Raw genomic sequence first — 26,992 nt, forward strand, 5'->3', positions numbered from 1 at the left:
ACATGCGATTTGTCGTTTCGAAGCTTTATTTCTAATGGGTGTGTTACGTAACACCGCTACCAGATGTCAGTAGTGATGGCATCACCCATTTCGCAGTTACGAAATCACTCTTTAACCCCATTAATCCGATTTTTATATACCTACAATTCTCTCCTCTCTCTCTCTTTCTCTCTCTCTCTCTCTCTCTCTCTCTCTCTCTCTATATATATATTATATATATATATATATATATATATATATATATATATAGATAGATAGATAGATAGATAGATAGATAGATAGTAGATAGATATTGACAACAGTAAGTAAGAGTATAAGATTAATTTATTCTTGATTTTAATCAACAGAACAAATGCTTTTATGAAAACATGGGGCCTGTTGCCGTAGATAGCTACAGGCCGTAAATAAAATTCAAACTTCAAGTGTAAGTGGGGTAACTCCCGACAATGGCTGATTTAAGACGTTTGATAGCGCGGGTAACGGCTGGTTTATAAACACACTTGGTTAGGGATAGGCACGAGCGAGTTCGAGAGAGGTTTTTTTTGAAACTTGATTCGACTCGAAACAGACATCTTTTAGCTCGACTCGAAAACTCGACTCGAAAAATTTCTTCCAACTCGACTCGAATTTGTATCGAGTTTCGAGTCGAGTTGAGCCAAGTCGAGCCAAATCTTGTGTGTAGTTTCAAGTTCGTTTTTCACTTATTCTGCATAAACAATATAATTATTATCAATGTTGCTACTTCCACTACAACTTATTATTATTATTATTATTATTATTATTATTATTATTATTATTATTATTATTATTATTATTATTATTATTATTATTATTAAATTCTGTAATTAAGCTTGAAAGATAGGCGGTTTGCGTCTGAATACTAAAAACTAGTTGACTGCCGATTTCGGTAGTCGTGAAATCTAGGAAACAAGGACATCATTCACGAGGTTCTGGGTTTGAGTTCCAGAGGAGCAAGTATTCGTGCTTGGGCCAAAATTTGTTAAAAGTTATAGCGTGCCAGGCAAATATGTTTAAAACTGTTCTGCCTGGGTCTACGGTTGTCAACGACTTGTGCGGCTTGGCTCACAGCTTATTCAATATCGAACCGAACCGAGAAGTAGGGATGCGCACGAGTCGAGACATAATTTGTAAAATTCGAGTCGAATCGAGACTGCTCGTAAAAATCTTGATTCGACTCGAATGTCTCAAAACTCTTCACATATTTTTAAAAATAGTTTTGAAGAAACTAATTACTCAGAAACAGTTATATATATATATATATATATATATATATATATATATATATATATATATATATATATATATATATATATATATATATATATATATTATTATTATACAGGTGCGGATCCAAGGGGAGCTACAGCCCTCTTGACACTCAGGTATACACTGGATAAAATAAGCTTCAATCCTGCTTTACACTGAATAAAGCGGCAAACTGTGATTTAGTCGCTCCCTTGATCATATCCTAGATCCGGGGCTTTAAGGGTTCATAGCTGTAAAACTATGGGATCTATCGTTAGGGATGCGCACGAGACGAGTCGAGACAGAATTTTCCTGACAAATTTCGAGTCGAGACACAGCTCTTGCAATAAAAAAGAATACATTTTTCGAGTCGAGACAGCACATTTTCGAGACGAGAAAGCCTCAAATCTTCTCTCGTGCGCATCCCTACCTATCGTAGTCGGGTTAAGACTTCACTTAGAAACTAATATGTGCGCTATACAAATATACAATGTTTCAGAATCTAAAGTACACATGCGACAATTTTTAGAGAGGAACTTTGGCTATGTGCATATAATTTGAAGTACTCACCAAATACCTGTATAAAAATTGTTGCAGAAGTATGGCAGAATTCTGAAATATGGATATTTGGATAGCTCACGTACTAGTTCCTAAATAAGGTCTTGACCCTACTACGGTAGGACGCCTAGTTTTGGAGCTATGGACCTCTAAAGTTCATTTCTTCATATTTTTGGCAGCCTATAACTCCGAAATTAAGCATTTGTGCGCCCAGGTTTGTTATTACCTTTTGTCTTATCTTGGTGTCAGGAACAGTATTTCTTCCAGATATGTTTTTGGGTCACTGCCCCCCTCCCGGAGGTCTGAGAGTGCCCCCCGGAGGAGACCAAAATATTACGTCTATAATACAATAATAAATAGAATAGTACCAGCAGTGCCCCTTCCCCCACCCTGAACATTTTTTTCTGAAAGAACAACTGGTCAGGAATCTCCTTGCATTTTTTAAATGGAGTATCACATCGCAGTTTGCAGTGCAAATGGGAATGCAATGCAGTGCAAACATGGAAATGCAACATTGCATTTACATGTTTGCACTGCAAATTGAAAAATGTATTGCAAATTGCGATATATCTTTGTGTCTTAAATTACTACGTAAGCTAAAATAAGGAGCAAGTTAAACATATATTACTATTATTTCAAGAAACTTCCCCCGACTTGAAGGGTCGGTTATTGCAAGAAAAAATGCCTCGACTTTGGATTACAATAGTTTTCCACTTTTGTCTTTCCTTCTCTTTGTCAGTTTATTGTTACTGGGTCATTCTTCAGATCTTCTCAGGTTTTGGGTGATTATCCTTGTTTCTGAGCGTGTAATAATAAAAAAAAATGTTCCTTGAAGAAAAGGCGCATTGGCATCAGATTGGACCTAGCCGATATATGGTATATATAGCATGATTGTGGCTTGGTTAGTAAAACGCAGAAGTGCGTACAGTAGATCAGTAAAACAGTAACGGTATTCTTCAATGCCAAAAAGATAGTATAGGAAATTACACTCATCTTTGTCTCTCTTTTCTTTTTGCTTTTCATTTGAAGTACTGATATACCTGATACCCATTTACGTTCCTTGTTAAAAACAACATATGTTTTAGCAAGATTTCTTCTTGGGAGACGCCGCGAACCTCAAAAAACATCCCGAACAAATGGACTCTGTCTTTCTGTGTGTGTTTGAACCAATGAGTTGTTTTTCCTAAACCTAATTGTTGAATTTGCCGCTGTGGTAAAACTATTTCGCTCAATTTGACAAATAATATAATAAAATATAATACTTATCCAGCAATGAGCGTGGATTGCAAGGAAAAGCAGTGAACCCTAAAGTACCCATGTAGCAGGGGCGGATCCAGAACGGACTTCTGGGGGTGGGGGTGGATTGTAATACTACTACTTAGCTAGTTTTAAGAGCTCCAAATTTTGGGGTGGGTTTTATTTACATATAAAATAAGAAAGCTTCCTCTTCCGTGGGAGGGGGGCGATTGCCCCGATCGCTCCCTGGATCCGTGTCTGCCCTACAGCCTCTCCCCGAAATTAAATACATTGATCTATTCTATCCAATTCGAAGTCATTTTCGCTTCCATGTTATTGGTGACGGAGCTCTTGTTCTTTGTATCTCTGTACTCAAGAAAATAATAATAATAATAATAATAATAATAATAATAATAATAATAATAATAATAATAATAAAGCATCTGACTAATAAAGATATTTTTCACCCTTCTTTAAACTTTCTGTGTATTTCTCTGAATCTGGATATGTTGTTTTATAGTGTATAATGCAAAAAGGCTTCAAACAGCAATCTGGCAAAAAGTATTTGTGTAAAAGACACAAACGTCTTATCAAGTTGTTCTACAAACAACTAAACAGCTGACCTTGTTTCTGTTTGCCTTTAAACACAATGTTACGATTTACAAGGCACAGACAAAAGTAGAGAGCAACATGATATTCGCCTAAGGGCAACTTCGTCACTAAACTGAAGACTAGCACTCTGTCAATATATTGCATAGCTATCAATAAGTCAGACTCACAGGTTCTTTCCAAACGTTTTGTATAACAGGTTAATCAAACTACGTTGTTGTAGGTAAGGGATGAGACTCTGAAAGGCCGATGTGTTGGAGGTCAGAGCCGTAGCTAGAAATTTCGTTGCCCGGGGCAAAGTAGAATTCGGCGTCCCCCGACACTCACCTTACCAAGATTTGACTTTACTTTATGTGCTTTTATTTTTAACATATAAGAGAAACACCTTTTTGTTGTTATGCTACGCTGTTTTTTTTTTTTTTTTTTTTTACCAAGCCGCTTAGACAGCCAAAAGCGATCGTTATGTGTTCTTTAACAAATAAGAGTCACTCTCAAGAGGCTTATTTTAGACCTGCTGCTAAACTTGCCAAACTACCTTGTATACAAATCCATTTGGAGAATAATTATGAAAAAAGCATGGAGTCGATTCTCCTACGTCAGGACGACCATGTTAGACATGGAGTTGCTGGACGCGAGTGGTAGCGTTGGAAAGGTCCGGGTCCCCTGAGTCGAGTCGAGTTCTCGAGTCGAGCTAAAAGATGTCTGTTTCGAGTCGAATCAAGTTTAAAAAAAACTCGCTCGAACTCGCTCGTGCCCATCCCTAACCACTGCCCCTGAGTGCAGTAGTAATGTCAAAAGTCTGGCCCAGGCCACGAAGCTCAAGGAATGGGGTCCTGACGTCATGGATTCGGGTCCCTTCTATTCATCTATTAAGGGGATCTTCTACCTCTTCGCTTATGTTTCTAAGTTCCCAATTGAAAACATGTAAATTTTAATATGGTAATTTCTAACAAAGTATTGCAGGTAATGACTTGAAATGTTTAATACGAATACACTAGACCCATATAAATCCAACCACGGTTTCCAATTTACGTTACATGCGTTAGATTAATTGCAATATATTCTTCAGTAAGTTTGGCAACAGAGAATAAAAAGTATGCTGCAGAGGGGAGAGGGCTGACCATCTGTTCTAGCTGCTTTTAATGTGATTCTCACTTCTCAGTGGTTAGAATGGTCTGGACTGGAAGAGCCCAAAACCACTTCTCTCTTCCTTTCACGGTTTGTTTGTTTCTTCCACCCCCTGCAGTCACAAGAAGACAACTTGTTTCGGAAAGCATTTTGAATTAGTAGCAAAAAGCAAAACTGAATGACACCACGGACGGATTAAAGGGAGGGGCGGTCACTCCCTCCGAGAACATTTGAATACTTTGAGTAATCGGAGCAAGAAACTAGAAATTGCGTAATCTAATAAGAAAAGTTTCTTGAAGTATACAGATCAAGACGCATTTCAAGTGTCACAGCATTGTACTCTCCTCCCCTCCCCTCCCAATTCCCTTCTGAAGAAGTTCTCTTTTGTTCCTCTGTTCCATATTAGCCTTTACACTTACACTTTCACTATCCAGTATTGATTTTGACCATACCATCTGCACAGCAAGGCGAGTAAGGTTTACAAGTCCTTCCTGCCCCCTTTTTCTGCCCCTTTTTTTTAAAAATTGTTAATTATAATAAAATTTATCGAAAACAATTCATCCCAACGATAAAGACTTATACACATTCATTATTGCAATCTTAAAATAAACTCGCCGCCTGTCGCGTATGCTAGCGATCTAATATATACGAATAGATGAAAAGTTAGTTTGAAGCCTTATGTATTGTTTTTCTGTAAGTAAGTCCGAATTCATACTTGTTTCTATTGTTGCATCGACAAAAGTGAGAGCCAAATCGATTTAGGCTCGTTGGTCTTTGCGAGGTCCCTAAAGATGCAAGGCCGTGGGCAGTCGCCCACCACTTGAAACGCCTCTGCACTAGAGGACTGCACGTGCTCGGGCCTACAAAGCATGTATCACTTCGGGCCCGGGAGGGGTTCGGGCAGTAGCGTCATTTCAGATTTGGCTTGGGGGGCAAGACCCCTTGATATATGTAAAATTTCGCGTTTTTCACTGACTTACTACTATTCTATTGATAAAATCTATATAAATCTCAAACTCAGGGGGGCAAATGCCCCTCCCTGCCCCCCTAAATGACGCCCCTGGGTTCGGGCTGTGAATTTTTAAATATACACCCATATTTCTTGGACTTTTTCGGGCCTAACTTTGTAAATATAGTGTAAAACACAAATTGCACCGTTCTTTCTGAAGGACTTTTAAAACACAACTGCAAAATCAAACCTCGAATTGCTGTAAATAAAAATACAATCTTGCATTAATAATTAAGTTTCTGTGATTCGGGCTCATTTGATTGTCACGGAGCTCAGTCCGGGCTCGGGCCTAAATGCCTTATATCTATCAATACTGAGACAAGCAGGTCGATATTGGCTGCAAAAGGGCAACCTAGTAAAAGTGGAAAGAATATTTAAACACAGAATTCTCACGAGGGAGGAAATGGACAATTATATAAGGAGGAAATGGCAGGAAACTTGGACAAATAGCACCAAAGCCCGAAGATTATTTAATATTTTTCCTAACATTGACCAAAGACTAGAAATGGGAGATCTTCATTTTAATAAACACATGACACAATTTTTAACCGGACATGGACCATTCAAAACTACATTTTATAAATTAGGACTTTTAGATAATGACGTATGTGATTGTGGAAATATCTAAACAGCCGATCACATAACCTTTTACTGTGAGAACATTACTTTGTTCGAAGATGACCACAATATAAGAGCATATCTAAGAAACGATTTTGAACTAAATGGAATACAGGAAATAATAAGAGACAAAGAAAAAAGACTAAAGCTTAGCAGTCTGTGTAGCAAAATATTAGAAATAAACAGAGTGCAAATAAGCCTTGACTTGGCAAGAAGAAGAAGAAGATAAAATTTCTGCATGTCTAGGGAAGATCATAAATATAGCCAAAACAATCTTAGTCTAATAACCAAGTCCTTGGTGTTTTGTGTGTGTGTGTGTGTGTTTTGTGTGTTATCAGTGTAGTGTAGTAAGGGAAATGTAATGGTATAGTTGTAGTATTTAAGTGTTTCATGGTGATCTAAAGTAGAAATATGAAGTGTGGAGGACCGTGTAAAAAAGTAAAAAAGTAAATAAAAACTGAATGCGGAGGACCGCCAAAATTAGGAAGTCTATAGGTACAGTAATACATGTGAAAACCAAGTGTTATTAATAACTATAATAGAATAAGGTTTAAGGTGAAAAACCTAATAGTCATACAGGTAATGAACTAGAAAAAAAAAAGAATAAATGAAATGAAATGAAAATAGAAAAGTTAAATTCAATTTATAGAAAATTCATACAGGTGAGATCACCTATGTTATTCATGTTGTAATTGTAGTATTATGAGTACTGTGTGTTTGTAAATTGTGTTGTATCTATGATATCATATATGTATTAAAAATGTTTCTCTTTTATTTCCAGAATAAAGGATACACACATAAGAAGAAGAAAACTAAGACCTGAGATAAGCATTTCAGGACTCAGGTCATAAAAGCCCCACTCCCTAGCACTTGGGTACACAAAACGAAAAGAGAGATGAGATAAACAAAAAAAAGGAGAGAGATTATCACAGAGTTCGGGGCAGACGCGTCTGCTGGTAAGTCCGTAAGAAAACGGCAAGAGCAGGGGTAGTGGAGGAATTAAAAAAAATGCTAAGACATATTTCGGACTCGGGTCGGGCCTCACATTGTAAATTCACGAGCCGGGCCCAGGCTGAAAATTCCGACCCGTGCAGATCTCTGCTCTGTACCCGCACACATTCCTTCCTAGTTCAGAAAATCTCCTCCCCTCCGCATCGTCAATAATGGTAAATTTGTTCCTCGTATATTTGCTTATTATTGTAAGAGAAGTGCAAACGAGAACTCTAAACTTTGTTCTTTCTCTGGGGTAATGTGAGTAATGCAAATGAAGAAAGGTATGCGTAATATACAAATGTCAGAAAAACTTGATATCAATTTGAATAGACCTTTTACGTAATGTTTATTTTAAAAATAATAAACTTATGCAAATATATCGAGGCATCTGAAATTTAATGTTAAATAGTGGCGAGTGAGCCAGAAGGGGCGTGCACTATTCAGTTAGTCAAAGAACTCATATATGTAGCTTGAAAACTACTACTATTTAAACCAATATTGAATTAGACAAATTTGTAAAGAGTAGGATAACTATAGTTGGAAATAGTGTGTGTATTTTTTTAGGAGGAAACCCAGAAGTACATTCTCGATAAAATAATAATAATAATAATAATAATAATAATCTTCCTTACTTTAATCATAGGTTGAAGCGCAAGAAGGAAATTTTAAAACTTTTCTCTCCCCTGGGAAAGCTGTTTTATAATTTGATAAGATCTTCTTCGTAACTGCATCTATCCTTGGTCGGGCCGCGGTGGCTCAGTGGTAGAGCGTTCACCTCTAGTGCATGGCGTCCTTAGTTCGATCTCAGCTCGCACCAAGTGAACTTAGTGGTGGACAAACACCGTGTGCGTGGATTTTCTCGGGGTTCTCCCGTTTCCTCCCACTTTCTTCATTCCACCATTTCATTCATTTCTCATAATCACCGTCTCCTTTAGCCTAACCGGCATAACCGTGGGACGTAAAACTCAAAGATTTCATTTCAATTTTTCATTTACCTTCCATGGTTTTCATACTGCGGGCACTGGAGTTTCCGAACTATATCATGGCGGCCATTTTGAAACTGGTGCTCCATATGAAACATCTTTTAGTACAGCGTTACTTAGTTTTCCAAGACCTTTCGAACGAGGTATTACTCGACCCATGTTCCCATTTGACATTTCAGAGTTACCCTCCGTTACCCCCATTTACGGGAGGCGGAGAGGGGTACTTTTGACGGAATTGGTTTTCCCCCTTAGCAATATATAACGTGTACTTCAAACATTTCTTCTATGTTTTATCATTTTTCAGATATTTCCGTGGATTGATTAAAATGGCCCACCCTGTATATATATATATATATATATATATATATATATATATATATATAGATAGATAGATAGATAGATAGATAGATAGATAGATAGATAGATAGATAGATAGATAGATAGATAGATAGATATGTTGGTGCACCAGTAAGCTCACAAGAGTACAGATTAATTCATTCTTGATTTTAATCTACAGAACAAATGCTTTTTATGAAAGCAAGGGGACTGCTACACATAGATGGCTAAGTGAGGTAAATAAAATTTAAACTTCAAATGGAACTTGGGTGGCTCACCGACAATGGCTCATTTAACACGTTTGATAACAGCGCGGGTAATAGCAGATTTATAAACGTAGTAGATAGAGCCTGTGTAGGTAAATGGGTACCGCGTGAGACTGTCATTCTAAGGGTCTGGGGTTCGAGTCTCGGCCTAAACTAAGTTAATTTTTTTTCAAGGAATTCAACACTAAATGATGTTCGCGTTTGATACTGAAAGAGATTTATCCTATGAAGGAAGAAAACCCAAAATGGGGGCAGGGGGAAAGACGGAAACTGTTTATCTTTAAGTGTTAAAATTTAATTTATTCCCATATCTTTTGCTCTTTCCTTTCCCTCTTTCCTTCTTTTCTCATTTTGTTTAGCTATCCGTACTTTTTCGGTTTCTGCATGAAGCGTATTATTGTTTTCGTTTTCTTTGCATTAATTCCTATCTCTTTGAACTTAATGTGAATGGAATTTCTGCAGATTTATCTCGTGGTTGTTTCTCTAAATGATGCTCTCAGATAGTAATACTTTTTCCTCCGAGTGGAGGAATATCCTGGCATGTTATGTTTTCGGGCACGTATTTGCTGTCATGTTGGTTGTCCAACTATCAGACATCGAGTGAAACTATTCTGCTACTGGAAAAAGCTATCATTTCTTATGTATCCAACCTCCATTTTCTACTGTCGCTGACTGTACCAGTGGTTCCCAATCGGTGTATCGCGACACGTCAGTGGTTCACGCAATCTCATAGAGCGTGTCACGAAATTTTACAGTTTAAAAACCATGAAGCATTTAATAAAATCAGTTAAAATCAAATTTTGAGAGAGACTTTACCAGTCAACGCCTCCAGCGCAACAACGATGCTCAGTACTACATAAAATACAAAATAAAAACTTACAATGTTATACTATTACAGTCTATATCATTATTAATAAAAAAATCAAATAAGTGTGTCGTGTTGTACTGGATGTTCATTAAAGTGTGTCGTCAATCAAAAAAGGTTGCGAACCACTGCCTCAGACCAGTGCTATTCAACCCTTTTTTTCTCATGTAAGCTTACCCCTAGACACAGTTCGCCATCCAATTGTGTACCCCTGAAGCTGCTTAAGAGAAATTAAATCGAAATAAACTTATTAAACTTAATACACATGTTATGTTGATAAATAAAAAGGAGACAAATAGAGACTCAAGAAAAAGATAATCAGTGTCCTTAATAAAAGACTATATACTTGGGAATAAATTGCACATCCGAAATAAATAACATAGGAAATTACAAAACATATTTTGTATGGAAGACATCCAGTTCTACTGAGGGGGATTTTTCCCTCACCCTCTCTGATAGTTCGCACACTAAGGACAATGTTAATAATTCAAAAAACTAAAGCAACTTTAGAACTAATCTGTTAATGAGATGACTGAGCTTGTTCCCGGGACGCCAACTCTTCGATTCTTGATCGAATCTTCGAGAGTATGAGAATCAGAGCTGATTCTGGATTCAAGCAATCTCTGTGCTTCATTTTTATTGATGTTAAAGCAGAGAAACCATTGGAAAGAAAAAAAAATTCTCCAACTATGATAATTCAATAAATATTGAAAATATACTTGTTTTATTATTATATATCCCAATGGCGTATTTAAGGTAGGCTTCCGGCTTAAGCTCTCCCCCCCCCCCCGAAATTCAATAAATTGTTTTAAAGTAAATGGAATATTGTGCAGAATTTTCACATTTCCAGGAGTAAAGATAGCAAAGCCCACCCGAAACAAAATCGTAAATACGCCACTGATATATAACCAGAAACATCTTAGCGTACCCACGGTTAAATAGCACTGCCTTAGACAATACCACCAAATTTTGTTTTGATCCGGCTATCCAGTTTCCGAGAAATAGAGTACTACACCTACAAACACCTGGAATGAAACTATGAGCTCCCGTATGCTAACGCTGGGAGCTAATAAAAAGGTGGTCATTGTGGCTACAGGGAATCGTCTGCTGTTTCTGTACCAGCTCAGCTCTGTTTACGCTGTCTACCAATTCAAGAAGTTATATTTTTTTACAATAGATGTCACTTGTGTCAAGAAATCAGAGATTGGGAGGCAACACGTGATCGTTAAAGGGTTTTTGGAGAAGCTGCAGTTCTTAGTCAAGCCAATGTTGCCAGTTGGTGGATAAATCCCACGGCGTAGGGATTTTTTGACAGCGTGGAATTGAGGGAATATTTTAGCCGAACGTCTGAAGTGAAGGGATTTTTTTTTTTTTTTTTTTTACTTATCATTTACTTGAAGTGTGTAATTGGATTGAAAGCCTCTGGGAATCGAGAATTTCTTGATTCTAGCTAGTGTCGCTGGTCGTCTCCCTTCTTTGATGATTCACAATTAATCACTATCAAGAGGCAGCATGATTTTTAGGTCTCTGGTTCGTTCGAGCTATGTAAGTTTGTGGGGAACTAGGCCTACATCGTGTCCGTAGGTTTTCTCGAGCTTTTCCTATTTCTTTCTACATTCTCATTCCTCTAAATCTTCCATAATAATTTACTGTATTTAAACATCCGTCTCCTTTAGCTATCATCATACGCAGTGTTTCTTTCAGAAAAAAAAATGTTCCGGGGGCACACTTAGTATTCGGAGTAGGCACATATTATTTTCACACGGTACTATTTTATTTATTATTATATTATAGATGTATTATTTCTGTCTACTCCGGGGGGAGGGGCACTCTCAGAGCTCGGGGGTCAGTGCCCTAAAAAAAATATGTCTGGAAGAAACACTGATCGTACGCTGGGGTAATTTCAAGAGTGACGGAGGGAGATACGAAGTTCCCCCGGCATTTCTTCGAATCATACCCATCCTCGATTACCAATATGTTCCTAGTACTACTTTCATGCTCTATTTATTCTAAGCAGTGTTCCTTTCAGGAACAACGTTTTCGGAGGACACATTTAATATTCCGGAGGGGGCACTGCTGATACTATTCTATTTATTATTATACACCGTGTATTATAGACGTATTATTTGGTCTCCTCTGGAGGGGCATTTTCAGAGCTCCGGAGGAGCAGTGCCGCCAAATCTATGTCTGGAAGAAACACTGATTCTAAGTCCTCCCGGAAGAAATCTGATATCATCACTGGTGGTACGTAAAGCGTGAAATTTTATTTCGATAGGATTTGCTTTGCTATCTTTGTCGACTATTGTTACAATGATTCAGAATGAGAAATGAATAGCAGTATTTGACATAAACCCAAATGAAATAATAATAATAATAATAATAATAATAATAATAATAATAATAATAATAATAATAATAATAATAATAATAATAATAATAATAATAATCATCATCATCACCACCATCATCATCATCATCATCATCATCATCATCATAATCATAATATATCGTTTTTTGAAACTATATACATAACTTGTGATGTGTCCGGTAATATGATGCATTATCCAGTAAAATGTTGGTTATGAGAAATTTCCCTAATCTAGGGAAATTTCGTAGGTAAATGTAGCAAAACGGGAAAAGGGAATTTTTTGATAAGAACGTGAAAATTCAGGGAAATTCTTGCGCTGACTGATTGACCAGTACTTCAGAAATAAATTAATAAAACAGCAACATTTTGTGTGTGTTTGTGTGTTCTAAGTACCATAATTTGCAACCATTGTTCATCGGATCGGAAAAAAAGGAGGGAAAGTAAAAGTAAATAGAAATGAAATCTTTGAAAAATGAAATGAAATATTTGAGTTCTACGTCCCACGATTATGCCGGTTAGGCTAAAGGAGACGGTGATGATGAGAAATGAGTGAAATGAAGAAAGTGGGAAGAAGCGGGAGAACCCCGAGAAAACCCACGAGCACTATGTTTACCCACCACAAAGTCCACACGGCGCGAGCTAGGATCGAACCAAGGACCCCAAGCACCGGAGATAAACGCTCTACCACATATCACACCGCGCCCCCAATGAAATCTTTGAGTTTAACGTCCCACACTTATGCCTGTTAGGCTAAGGGAGACGGATGAGTAAAGCAAGTGAATAATGGCCGAAGAATTGGTGGAATTAAATTGTGGGAGGAACCGAGAGTACCACGGACATGATGTTGGACACCACAAACTTACTTGGTAGGGATCGAACCAGAGACCCCATGCACCAGAGGTAATCGCTCTATCAACCAGCCACCGTCTACCTATAAAAGATTGAAGCAAAAAGGAAATGAATAAAACTAAATTTATTATTTAACTTTAATATTGCAAAATTAACCTTATCACATTACTTCTGTCATAGGAATTGGATATTCAAGAAACTAGGTGAAAATTTGATAAGAAAAGGGAAATTTTTGAGTCAGTTTGGGAAAATTTTCTTCAGGAAACCTATTAACACTGGGTCTGTAGCAGGACTTTTGTTCAGAGCAGGCAAGGGCGCCGATTTTTCTGTAAATTTGTGGGGAGCCTATTCAGATACAGAAGGTATATATATGAGGAAGGTATATATTTGAGAAGGCATATATATATTCAAATTACGCCAAATATTGTATATTCATAAATAAAATAGGGGGCCCACATGAGCTTTTTGAGGGGGCAGGCTCCCCCAGGATCGGCGCCCTTGAGAGCAGGGTTATTATTTTGCGATCCATTTCGTCGTAATTCTTTTATATCGTTTCTTCATCTTATAGGCAGAACCGCAGTGTAAATAACTATCGATTTCCTTAATACTTTCCCCCTCTTTATGTTTGTATTGACAAATAACATTTGTTTTCCCTTTTTTGCACTCTATAGGGATATTTTTCTAGCGTGAGGGATATTAGGTGATAGATCGTGGCAACACTGTAAGATATCCCAGTACTGATCACTGATCAGAATGGGAATTGGTTTCAGTTTCAGATTTCAGAAGAAGACTGTATGAAGTAGTAGAACGTAATGGATGCAGTTGAGTTGAAACCAATAAACTTATTATCATCATGCAAATTGAAAAGAGCCCAGCATACATATTATAACTACAAATAGGCGTATAATATTGTGTGCCATTCATTAGCTGATTTCTATTTTGTTTCGTGTGCTTCAACGAGATGGGTTTTATAATTGGAATCATAGACAGAGCCACAGAGTAAGAATAATTTTCGTACTTTATGCTGCAAGGTTGCCATGCTCGAAGTTGGGGATTATACCACACACGGATGTAAATTATTCTGGATTTTCATGAGTTTTCTGCGCTACGTACATCAGCGCTTTGTATTGATACGAATATACCACACCCGCAAATAACTGCTAGTACAAAGCACTCAGTTTCAAAGGAAGTTGATCACGAATGTTTAAATTTTCTCTGAATATCTATAACTAAAAAAGTTCGTTCTCTCTGTATTGGAAGATAACTGTGTATAGCTAAACTACTTCAACCCATCTAAAGCGCAGGGCCGTAACTTATGGGGGAAAGGGGGCAACTGCCCCTTGCAAAGCTCCCTGCTATTCGAGGGGGCGAACTTTAAGACAAAATGTTCTTACTCCATATACAATACGAACATGAAATTATAAATAAAGCATCAAAGAGGTTCACTATATTACATAAACAAAACAGCACACAAAAGGTAAATAAAACAAAAATGAGTCATGGGCCCATTTCAGTATAAAATGTCTACTATTAGGGGCCTTAGAAATAATATTTATTCATATGGCATTGAGATTTGTCAATATTGTCCTCTTAATTAACTTGTCATGTATGGAAAAATGAAATCTTTAAGTTTTACGTCCCACAGTTATGCCGGTTAGGCTAAAGGAGACGGTGATGATGAGAGATGAGTGAAATGGTGGAATGAAGAGAGTGGGAGGAAACGAGAGAACCCCGAGAAAACCCACGAGCACGGTTTTTGTCCACCACAAAGTCCACACGGCGAGAGCTGGGATCGAACCAGGGACCCCAAGCACTGGAGGTGAACACTACCACTGAGCCACCGCGCCCCCCTTGTCATGTATGGAACGGACCCAGGAGCGTGCGGGAGAGTCACAGGCTCCGGGGAGCCCACAAAGAGTAAGAGAAAGATGAAAAGTAGGGGGCTATTTTCTAAATTTTTGGGGGCCCAAATATTAATGTTCCCCCCTCCGCCCAGAAAAATCTAGTGTAAGTTGTAAAGTGAGAAGAGACAGAAACATTCAAGGACAGAGGGACTTTCAAGAAACGGGGAATGGGAACTTATACTACTGCGAGAGCACTGGTAACTCAGGTTGATCATGATCTGAGGAATACCCTGGGAAGAATTACCCCCATCGGGCCACACCTTTGAAATTATTCGACCTGCTGTTAAAATTCGAATAATTCATTATTCGAAAGTTTGACTAATGGATTGTGCGAATATTCGAACAGTTATTCGAGTAATTAAGAATTATTCGAACATTTATTTGAATAATTAATAATTATTCCATAAAATGAAATGAATTTCTTCAGTTTAACGTCCCACTTTTATACCTGTTAGATTAAGGGAGACGATGATTAAAGCCCCTAAATGATTATGAACGAATTGGTGGAATGAGGAAGTGGAAGGAAACGGGAGTTCCACGACAAAACCCATGAAAACTATATTAGCAACCACAAACTCACTTAACCGGGGATCGAACCAGGGACCCCATGCATAGGAGATAAGCGCTCTACCACTGATCCACTTCGTGCTTTGACCCCATTTGGTCGGGGGTGCCCACAGGCAGGTTTTCAAGGCCCATGAGAGTTATAAGGGGGCCATAATTTTTCATTGAAACTAGCACAATCGAACTTTAATTACACCATAATGATACTTTTAAGAATCCTAAAATGCTTAATGCTTTACAACCAACTTGAGTCTCTTTTTATTACTACCTTTTTTTGTGGGAGAGGCAAGAGCGCCGATTTCTCTGTAAATTTAGGGGGCCCATTCAGATGCAGAAGGCATATATATGAAGATTTTAAGACAAATTGCACTCAAATTATGACAAATATGGTATAGGCTATTCATAAATACAATAGGGGGGCCTACATGAGCTTTGAGATGGCCCGGGCCCCCCGGGATCGGCGCCCTTCGGGAGAGGTAAATTTCAGTGGATTGCAACCAAGTACATAAGGGGATGGTGGAAACCCCTAAAAATGGTCACCCTGCTAAATTCACGCGCTAAGAGTTAGATTATCACAAAGTATATGAATTCATATGTGGTCAGTTGGCCAATGAGGAAAGGTAAGCCACACTTAGCGGTAGTTACTAGCTTTGAAATTTATTATTATTTAAAATTGAGTTAGGGAAAACGATAGGAATGAATTGTTCTTGGTCTTTCTCATCGCCATCTGGAGTTATATCCTATCAAATATTGTACCATAGAGTAATGAGTTGCCATAGGCCTATTCGATTACCAGAATGGGGGCACGGTGCCTCAGTGGTAGAGCGCTTACCCCTGGTGCGTGAGGTCCCTGCTTTGATAGCCGACCAAGCAAGTTTGTGATGGACCATGGGATGAAACATGGTGCTCGTGGGGTTTTCTCGAGGTATTCCCGTTTCCTTCTACTTTCTCATTCCACTAATTCTTTTATTATCATTCATTGCTTTAATAATCGTCTCGCTTAGCCTAACAGGCATAACCATGGGACGTTAAATTCAAAGATTTAATTTCATTTTTCGCTTACTAGGATTGTCTTACCTAGAAAACAAAGGTGAATACGTGAAACGCAAAACCTAACATACCCTGACAGTCAAATTCGTCAGAAACAAATAAATAAGAACATTATCCCTCTTCTCCCCTAGTTCAAACTTTTCAAAATTGATTCTAGCGTTCTTCAATGCGATCACTACAGGGGCGGATCCAGGACCGACTTCTGGGGGGTGCGGTGGGTTGTCATAATGCTACTTTTAAGGGCTCCAAACTCTGGGATGGATTTTATTTATATATATAAAGTAAGAAAGTTTCTTCTTCTGGGGGGGGCGATCGCTCCCCGCTGGATCCGCCCCTGGATCACTAACATGATAAAACCTAACATTTTTATCTATGGCCTTTATTTCTAATCACATAGGCTAGTCGTTGATGAGCCCCTTCAATTAATCAATAAGTTCATGTAGTATGCTTTAAAAAAATCTCAAATCATACTGAATGTGGCAATCGTGCTTCGACAGAAAAAGACGAATGACGCTTTCTTCCAATTGCTGTACCCTTCCTTAGGCCTAATGACGAAGATACAGAGGAACGATATGCCTTCAAAATAAATGTAACAAAAACGTAATTACTGTTATGTATAATTATTTCATTGCTAAACTTTCGTAGGAAACGTTCACAGAATTTCTGTGCTACGAAGCGCTGCTCTGAGAACGTAATGGCCTACTCGACTCGTTCCTCGACACGAGGCTCTAGCCACCAGCCGTGGAACTGAATGCGGTTCATAATACAAAGAAATGTTTCAAATACTTTAGTTTTCATCGCACAACTAATAATAAAAGATGCATTCATTCTAATACTAATACGATGTGGGTATGTAAAGATGAACAACACTACATTTTATATAGGTTATTTCTCGTTCCATTCTCATTATTTCAACTTTCACCTGCCTTGCCTACAACAGTAGCCCTCATGCTCTGCAGCAGCAGAGGAACGAACGATCGAGTCCTCCATCATACTCCATTGTATGGAACCGTCCTCCCCTTCATCAAATTACATGAACTCGTCCAAACCTGTTTGCAAGCCTACCCAAGTGTACTGTAGTTTCTAGGCCTAGTTCATTGACTTTGCATTGAAGGGCAGGAGGAATGGTAAACGAAGCAACTGAAGTCAAACGAAGGGACGCTTGCAGCGGTGTGGACGTCAATGATTTTTTTTTAGTTTTTAATAACTTTGGTGTGATTCCTGATCGGAGAACGGCAACGTAGCGAGAGAGAGCGAGCGAACGAGTGGAGCTAGCTTCGGGTCGAAGTTAGTGCTAGTGGTGTGCTTCTCGAAAAGAGGAGCAGGCGAGTGAGGAGCAGCGGGCTTGTCGTTGTTTATAGTCCTTATACAACTTCTATATTTTTTTTTCTTTCTTTGCGCCACATTTTTTTTATCTTAACTCTTTTGCGCCATAGATAAGATACGAAGGGGCTTTTTCTTCATAATCTGGTCATTATAGTTTTGAGAAATAATATTTATGAAGTGCTGATTTTTTGGTGAATGGTGTTTTTATCATATGAATAATGTTTCTTATTATTCATTCGGTGAATAGAGACATTAACTCAGTACTCTGATAACAAAGCATCCTAAATGGATCCTAAACACATGGAGGATTTTGGACCAGGAAACACTAACTTGGTTGGAATACAGCCATTTGTGTTGTGTGTTTATGCAAGTTTTTATTAGTGAAAAAGAAACGTATGCAGAACATTATTATATAAATAAGAGCCCCAATTGATGTAAAAAAAGAAAAAAAGGTTTCTTTTCCCCCACTATTTTTGTTGGCAATTTTTCTCATAAGATTTCTATTATATTCCATCAGCCATGAAGGCCACATTCGTTATTGAGAAGTACGAAGCTTCAGTAAGCTGAGCAACAAGAGTGCGATTCAACATACTATCATGTGGATCCCAGTGTTGTTAGATTTAACCCTACAAAATATCTCGTGACATTGTATATTCATCATATAAAGGGTAAAAGTAAAAAAAAAATAGTGCAGGGGAAAGGAAGAATTCATTATTCTTTTTTTATTTGTTACTTGTGTTTTAAAAGTGTGGGAGAGTGAATGTGCAGTGGTAATGTTGAAAAAAGTGTGAATAGTGATTTTTATATAAATCTAATATATATAATATATTTTTTAAAAAAATAAAAAGTCAAGATGGTGATCTAGTGAGGATACAGAAAACAAAGGAAAAGTGGCGGCCAAACACAGGCAGCCAGTATTAATGGAGACAGTTCAGCCTGTTGTTCATCTCGAACATGGTGGAATGGCATCACAGTCCCAGATGTCTTATCCACCTCGATCATCATCATTGCAAAGGTAAGTTAGGATAGAAATTCCATTAGAGTGATTCCTAAGTGTAAAAAAAAAAAAAAAAAAAAAAAAAAAAATATATTACAGCCTCAAAGCAGGCTGACCCAGAATACAGAAAAGGATTTGAAGTTGTTGTGAAAACCTATATTCCTCCGGCTTAGCGCGCTATGTTAATATATATATATGTATTTTTTTTAACAGAAGGAAACTAGGAAATATGCATTAAAGTGTTTCGCAGTGTGGAGACTGAACTTTTATTCTTGGGTGGGACAATATTTTAAATTTCCAAGTAATTAAGAATACTGATTTCCAGTTTTTTTTTTTTTTAATATAATTTTTTGACGACAAGTGTATGAGTTTTTTTTTTTTTACTAGCTGCCCTTTTTCTCCGTCTTGTTCCCTCCCTTTTCCCCCTCTCCTCTTCGTTATGTTCCTCCATATTAAACCGGTCTTTGTTCCGTTGACGTGGAAACCTAAAGTATGCCGCTTGGCAACGTTGAGAGATACCGTGGGAATCTTAGATGCGGCAACAGAGGGTACACTGATGCCACATCTAAAGTATAGAATGTGGCAACGATGTGTGCCTCCCTCTTCTTTTTTTTTCATCTCTCTCTCTCTCCTAGGTTTTAGAGAAGTCACGAAACTGCGTTATTGGCTGGTCACCTGCTCTCTGAGCTGGAAAAGGCCTTGTGTGTGTCTCTCTGATGAGAGCATGGCAGCCAGCATAATCGATTGCGCTTGGTTGTTACATATCTGCAATATAGACCAGGTTCGCATAAGGGAATGTGATGCCCCTAAGTTCACAACAAGCAGGAAAAAAACAGTCCTAAGTTTTGACAAAGAGTTTATTACTCAGAATAATGGGTTAATAAAAATGGTAGTCTAAAAGATGTGCCACACAAAAGTCTGCAGTCTCCGTTGTGGTATTGATGAATACTGTTAGGTAGAGAAGAGATTTCTTCGATAGGAAGTATTGTTTTTGTATGCCACTGCGTATAGAGGATTACGTACTTCGTGTTGAGAGAATTTCCTCAGCGACTGTGGCGGATTTCTCCGATAATGTCGCAAGTCCTTCGGCCCGATCTAACAGTAAATTTCAATACGTTTTCATATTGAGCATAAAAAATTAAAAATTGTATATGAATAAACGTAATTATCCCCCAAGCATTTCTTACAAGATGCCATAGACTTATCATGTAAAAAGTAGTAACGAATACCTTTAAATTTTCGTACGTTAGAAGAAAAAAAAGTCACTACTTAAACTTTAAAAATAGCAAAGCCGCTCCCAAGTGGCGTCTTGATATCGATATGCTAAAGGTTGCCAAAATCGGATCAGATTTTAATTTTATTTTATTATGTACTTAAGAGACTTTTATGTCCATAAGAGGAATGTGGCGTTATAAAAACCCCCTTTCGTGTAGCGAACGGATGTCTATTTTTAGCGTAGTGATAACGTAAGAGGCCAGTAACGACGTCCACTGCAGCAAAACTTCGGTAGATTTATCCACTCGTAACTTACGTTGTCTTGGCTGGCGCTTCAATGTGAGAATAAATCGCAACGAACTTAGGATCACAAATAAATTATAATCCGTGTTTTAATTCATAAATAGGCATTCTGTCCGACAGAAGTACAGCTTAGAATTTTAAATGGCTCTGTGATACATATATTCACTTATCCGTGGATTTTTCATAATGTATTGGATAGCAGGTTTCACAATATGTTATTCCACATTTCTTAATTTATGAGTTCTTTCATCATTTCATATTTCTTTTTGTCTCCATTATCCTGTGAGACCTACTCAGACACGTTCAGACTGATCCAGGGGGGAGGGACTATTTTAAAGAAAAAAAACTCTTAATCTTCAAGGAACTATTATTTCCCCCCATACGGAATAACTATTACGGATTATCTACAGTTCTTAAGTCACCAATGCTGACGAGCTGAGTCAACTAATTATTATTATTATTACGTATTTTGATTAATGTCTGCTGGGTATATTATTCGAGAGTCTATAATTCGTAGAAATTGTTTTTGCTATATCCCACAAGATCTGAAATGTTGATACTGTTGGTTAATTCATGTATGGATTATTATTATTCCGATGTCTCTTTTCCTTAAAACTCGCCAGTGTTCACGTTATATTTGTCTTAAAGTTTGTATATTGACTTACTATGAAGCATCCCCGCTTAACTCAGAAACTAGTCCGGTGTAGATTTTTTTTAGTTTATTAATTTAATACCCTTCGTGTTATTTTCTCGCTTGTGTAACTGTCTCGAAAACAAAAACTTTTTCATCAGATGCATGCTTTTCAAATAGAAATGGAGACAGGTTACCCCTCTTTCCGTTTGCCTTTATACGTACAATAGATATCTTATCTCCAAATAGTCACAAGGGGCTATTGTGTTAGTTGCTTTAGATTTTGCTTTAAATGCTGGCTACTGAGTGACCTTTTTGACGTCTGTTAAATTAGTTTGAGACACAATAATGTAGTTATGAAATTTTTGTTTCGTACGTTAAATTTCCTTTTGATAGCCTATGTCTTGTGTGATTCCTTTTGATCCAACCTAGGCATACTGTATTCTGAATTGATAAATATTTCGTCTTCCCAATGTTGAATAGGCCTACTATCTTTTTTTTTCTTTTACCTCATTGATTTATATGGGGAGTTTTTCTTTGGGATAAATTGGAATTTTATGGGCCGCGTAGCGTATTTGCTAACACTCTCGCCTTAGGTGACAGTGGTCCCGCCTTCAATTCCCGGTGAGGACACTCGGTCAAAAACAAGTGTGAAAACTTTTTTTTCCCAGGCTAGCCATCCTGAATAAGCCTTTTCTGAGTTTTTCTCATTTGCAAATGCTGGGATGATACCTAACATAATAGTCCCAGACCACTTCCTTCCCCATTCCTTACCGAGGAATGTCGTCTCTCATACGTGAACGTCTAATATAATATGGTCATAAATGCTAAAGGCCCAGAAACCTGATTTGTAATCATAATGCTAAAATGGAATTTTTGATTTCTTTTTAAAATTCTAGTAAAATGTCCCTTTTGTATTTTATATAATTACTTTTAATATTACCAAATTTGATTGTTATCTACTGTAAAATTTAATTTTCATGAAGCAAGGGATATTTAAGTGAGATTTAAGGATGAAATCAGTAAAAATCAAACCATCAAAATTCGAGCCTGTTTCAAAGAAATACAGAAAAATAATTTCTCCCATAAATCAATGGGCTACGAAACAAGGATGGTAGGGGTGTTCAACACGTTAAACGGAAAAGAAAACCAGTTGCATTAAAAGTAGTAGTTTTAGTTCTCTTTATTATTATTCTTTATATCTTTTTCTTTTTTTTTTTTTTTTTTTTTTGTAATAAGTAAATGTTCATTAGATAAAATTTATCTTTAAAAAATATAAAATTTTAACATATTTCAATTTCACATATGGGACCAAATTAGTAATATCCGTTAGTTTCAGGTGGGGTAATTAGAATTATTCCAATTATTTTCCTTTTTAAAAAAATATTCGAGTAATTAAAAAAAAAAGAGATTGGAATTATTAATTCTACTTGAATATTCGATCCAAATGATAGTTCATTCTCAAACCCTTACAGATTGTTCGAATAATGAAATTTACTCGAATTTTCAACGGAACCATTATTTGAATTTTTACAACTCTAGTTCCTAACAATTTGAATTTATGCTATATTGGAATTATAAATTGTAAATTGTAATTATAAATTGGAACTGTACTATTTGAATTAAGTTGATACATTCTTCATGTCTGATCTAATGGCTGATGATAAATATTCCCATTACCGATAAACTACATTAATAAAAGTGCTTATTATTCAAAATTACAGGTCGCAAAATCCAGTCATGTTTAAAGTACAAGCTAGACGCGCAACCAGAAATTTTTGTGTGTGGGGGGGGGGGGGGAACGGGAGTTCAGTACTAAAAGCCAACACGTCTATGTAGTATGGGACTGATATTATTCTGCACCCGAAAAGATAAGTAATTTTAAAATGCTTCCACCTATATTTCCAGAAAACGAGATTTTGTTTATAAGACAAAGAGTACAGATGAAGTGTAAGATCAAATTTTCATGCTACATCATCGATCATTTCCCTGTTAAACAAGTATAGTTTTATTAAGAAATTGTACAAACGTATGTTAGGAAGTTTTTTGAATCCGGACCCAGTGGACTAGCCGTGGATGCACCCCTGATACAAGCTAATCATTCATCTTCCTTTGTAGCTGTACACTATTTTTTTCCCCATTGACTTCAGTATATGAGGAAAATTGTTTTTACTTATTTCGTGTCTTTTCGCCTAATAAAAAGAATTTAGTTCATTTCAAAAATGAACCGTCTTCGCTTGCTACTGAGATTGAGAAAAAAAAATAACTGTGTTTGCTTCATGTCCTGAGATGACGACGGCGTCTGTGAATTTTTATGGTATATAAAATAAAGTTATTTCACTTGACAGCTAGAAGACTCCAGCCCCTCCTGATCATATGATCAATAGATTTAAAAGCTTAACTGATGTCAGTAGTATACAGTTTTTAGTCGTAATTGTTAAGTAGAATAATTTGTATATTTTGACTTTCTACAGGAAATTTCGATTTTGATATTGTTTCATCTCCTAGAGATGAAAGCGTTTTGTATAGAATTTATATAGTGAGAATTTCTATATAACTGAGTATAGTGCATGTATTCTTTCGACAAAACATCAAAACAAACATTTGCATTTCGTTATTTATTTTATCCATTTAAATGTACGGATTTACTTGTCCGTGGTTCGTGCCATAAAAGTGTATTCATATTCCGTCCGCCATCTTGAGAGCGACCAAGTAAACTCGTTAAGCTACGAGTATTCGCAGAGGCAGAATTGTGTACTCTTCAAGAGAAAACCTAGGTAGCTTATATCATAATAGCACCACTGAAAAAATTAGTAAAAATAACACATTTTTTTGTTTTGAGCATATTATCTTTAGAAATATTTTTCAGTTACTTGTGATAGAATTGGGTCAGTTTCAATGGAGTTCTTTGGAACTTAAAGAGAATGTGATTTAATTCAAGACACTGAACAGGTATTACGATAAGTACACTATAGTTGTTATTTATTGATTATTTCATTATCGGGAGTAGGGGAAAGTTTTTCTCTCTTTTTTTGTTATAATGCTTCTTGTAAGGGTTCGTGCTTCTAATGATACTTTTCCTCCAGAACTAGTTTATTTTTATTTATTTATTTTTAATACTTTGCGAATTGAAAAAAGTACACAATGTACTTTAAAGGCTCTAAGTTCTTGATTTACAGCCTATGATGGGCTATGGTTGCCATACAACTTTTAATTGACTGACATGTATGGTCAGCACACTCGTATTTGTCTTTCGTTTCCTACATCGTAATTTACCACCTCTTAATTTAAGTAGCAACCGAATTATGCCTCACAATGTTCAGTCGCCATATTGAATATTTTATTTTTTATGTAAGGAAGTGTAACTTTGTGAAGTTGTTTATATGACGGAAATTGTAGCTAATATTTTAGTTTTATTGATTTATTCCACTGCAAAATTTATAAAGTTATTTCAATAAAATTAGTATAAACAGAATTAAATTTCTAATGAAATTAGAACCTAGTTATAAAGCAAGAAACAATGCAATCTCTATTGGACAAATTAATATTGGGTATCTTAAAAAAAAAAAAAAAAAAAAAAAAACTCTTCTACCAAAGAAATTTTCTTCCCGTATAAGTAAGATTGACTTTTTTTTTTTGTTATGTTTTGTTTTCAAATATAATCTGGTCGTTAGTTTTCTTGGTGCCATTTCGTGTATGTACTTTCGTTATAATACATGTACAGTTGTTCTCAAAAAAAATATTTTCCATTATAATTATTGTTCCTATCAAATAATTTCAAAAGTAACTGATCTGTGACCATTTTCAGTTTGATTCAAGTGAGTTTCTACCATTCAATTCCATATACATTTGTGTCTATATATCTGCTTAGTGATGACTTTCGTAAAATTTGTCCAATATTTATGAAACTTGGCATATGTGCATTATCTGAGGTTGTAATTTTAAAATAGTGTACATCGGACAGTTTTTATTATTTTTTTTATTGGGTTATTACTAGTAACAGGGAATAGTTTTATACAATATAATAAACGTTTGGCATTTGCCACATTTTTTTTTTTTTTTTTATCCTTACAGACAAAAAATTTGTAAATGCAAGATTGTAACATCATACTTACTTTTATGAAAATGTTTCCACTGCAATATGTGTTTTGAAAAACCACCATTAATTCCAGTTTCCCTACTCATTTTTTGTCGTCATTAAAATACGTTCATTTTTCAATGTGTACCACTGCTTGTTGTTCGTTTTAATTAATTTCCGACTACTTTTAAAGATTGCGGTGAGTTGTGTACATAGATACACAATTTCAGAAGAGGAAGTGCCACCGAAACAATGAATGCACTGTTTTTATATTTGAATGGTGTACATGGTGTTGACCTGCACTACTGCACGGTACAAAGAAGGTCTTTTACTTTGCTGTTTACTCATTGTTGATTACTGTTATATTTAAAGTTTTGTATGACAGTTGCAGTGAACTTCTTGGCCTTTCTTTCGGATGACTTTAGCAAATCCATTTTGAAAAGGACATATAGCCTATAATGCAAATTCATTTTGAAAAGGCAATATATAACGCAAATTCATTTTGAAAAGTCAAGGCATATTTAGACTTAAAGAAAAATAAGTAAAAATCACATAATTAAAATTCTAATTTATATCAAAGAAAGCAGCAAATAACTCCCTCATCTAAATCAATGAGCTAAAAATCAAAGAATGGCATAGACACTCAACACCGTTAAAATTCTGTTCTACTTCTAAAACCATTCCTGTATTTACTTAATCTTTGTAATAAATTAATCTATACTGTAAATAACTTATACAGTTGAGCACAAGTTATTTACAGTATAGATTAATTTATTACAAAGATTAAGTAAATACAGGAATGGTTTTAGAAGTAGAACAGAATTTTAACGGTGTTGAGTGTCTATGCCATTCTTTGATTTTTAGCTCATTGATTTAGATGAGGGAGTTATTTGCTGCTTTCTTTGATATGAATTAGAATTTTAATTATGTAATTAATTATGTGATTTTTACTTATTTTGCTTCAAGTCTAAATATCCCTTGCATTTTCGACATAAAATTGCATTATATTGTGGCCTTTTCAAATTAAGTTGCATTATACATTACGGTACTTAAATAAAATTTCAAAATTAAGTTGCATTATATATTACTTAAATAAAATGTATTACATTCATTTTTTTTAAAAGTAATTTTCATGAAGTAAGGATCATTTCGATAGGTTTGAAGAAAAAAAAAACAGTTAAGTCACATTAAAATGTCAGTATATTCAGTATATAAGAAAAAAGGAAAATAATTCCCCATTTAAACCAATGGTTAAAAACAAAGATGGCGCTGGTATTCAGCACCCTTAACAATATAATTATCCTAGAAGAAACGCGACCTTTGTGGCTAATTAGCAATTTTGCATTTAAAAGATTCTTACTTTTTTTAAAGCCCTTCACAGGAAACTCGTTGCTTTGGCCAAATAACTGTGAAATAACGAATGAAGAAGGCGTTGTATCTAAAAATAAAAAAAAAATAAAAAAATCCTAGATTGCAACAAATCCTCCTTTGCTAACCTAGGTTCCTGTTACACAAGGTTGTGTGAGTTCGAAGTTGGATAACGTTGTGGTGTCCCTACAATTTCTTGGGGCAGTTTGTTTCCTTTGAATTAATTCTTTCATCATTCGTCTACATTGATCATGAATCTCAGAAATTTTATATCCATAACGTTGGTTGTGAGAAAACATTTATAACTTATTACGTAAATTATCTGTTCTGTGACTTTACAGTTTGTTGTTGCTCCCCTTCACAGTAAACTACACGATGAGGGGAAGGAACTGGCAAGAAATCTTTCATTGATAGAAAACAGTGGTGACAAGGAAGCAACAACATTGATAACGTAATCTATGATTTTACAGAA

General features: G+C 36.2%; 1 protein-coding gene across 1 annotated transcript in view; it reads left to right on the top strand.

Annotated features, from left to right (window-relative positions):
* The first annotated feature begins 17,652 nt into the window (after positions 1-17,652).
* The window catches only part of Smr (nuclear receptor corepressor smrter), a 389,247-nt gene continuing 379,907 nt past the window's right edge, over positions 17,653-26,992 (top strand). Inside the window, exon 1 of the mRNA XM_081768606.1 lies at positions 17,653-18,943. Coding sequence (XP_081624732.1) covers positions 18,849-18,943 — 95 coding nt within the window. The 5' untranslated portion in view covers positions 17,653-18,848. The remainder of the gene's footprint in view (positions 18,944-26,992) is intronic.

Source organism: Thermobia domestica, chromosome 8 (assembly GCF_964235325.1).
Source record: "Thermobia domestica chromosome 8, izTheDome1.hap1.1, whole genome shotgun sequence".
NCBI classification, from domain to species: Eukaryota; Metazoa; Arthropoda; class Insecta; order Zygentoma; family Lepismatidae; genus Thermobia; species Thermobia domestica.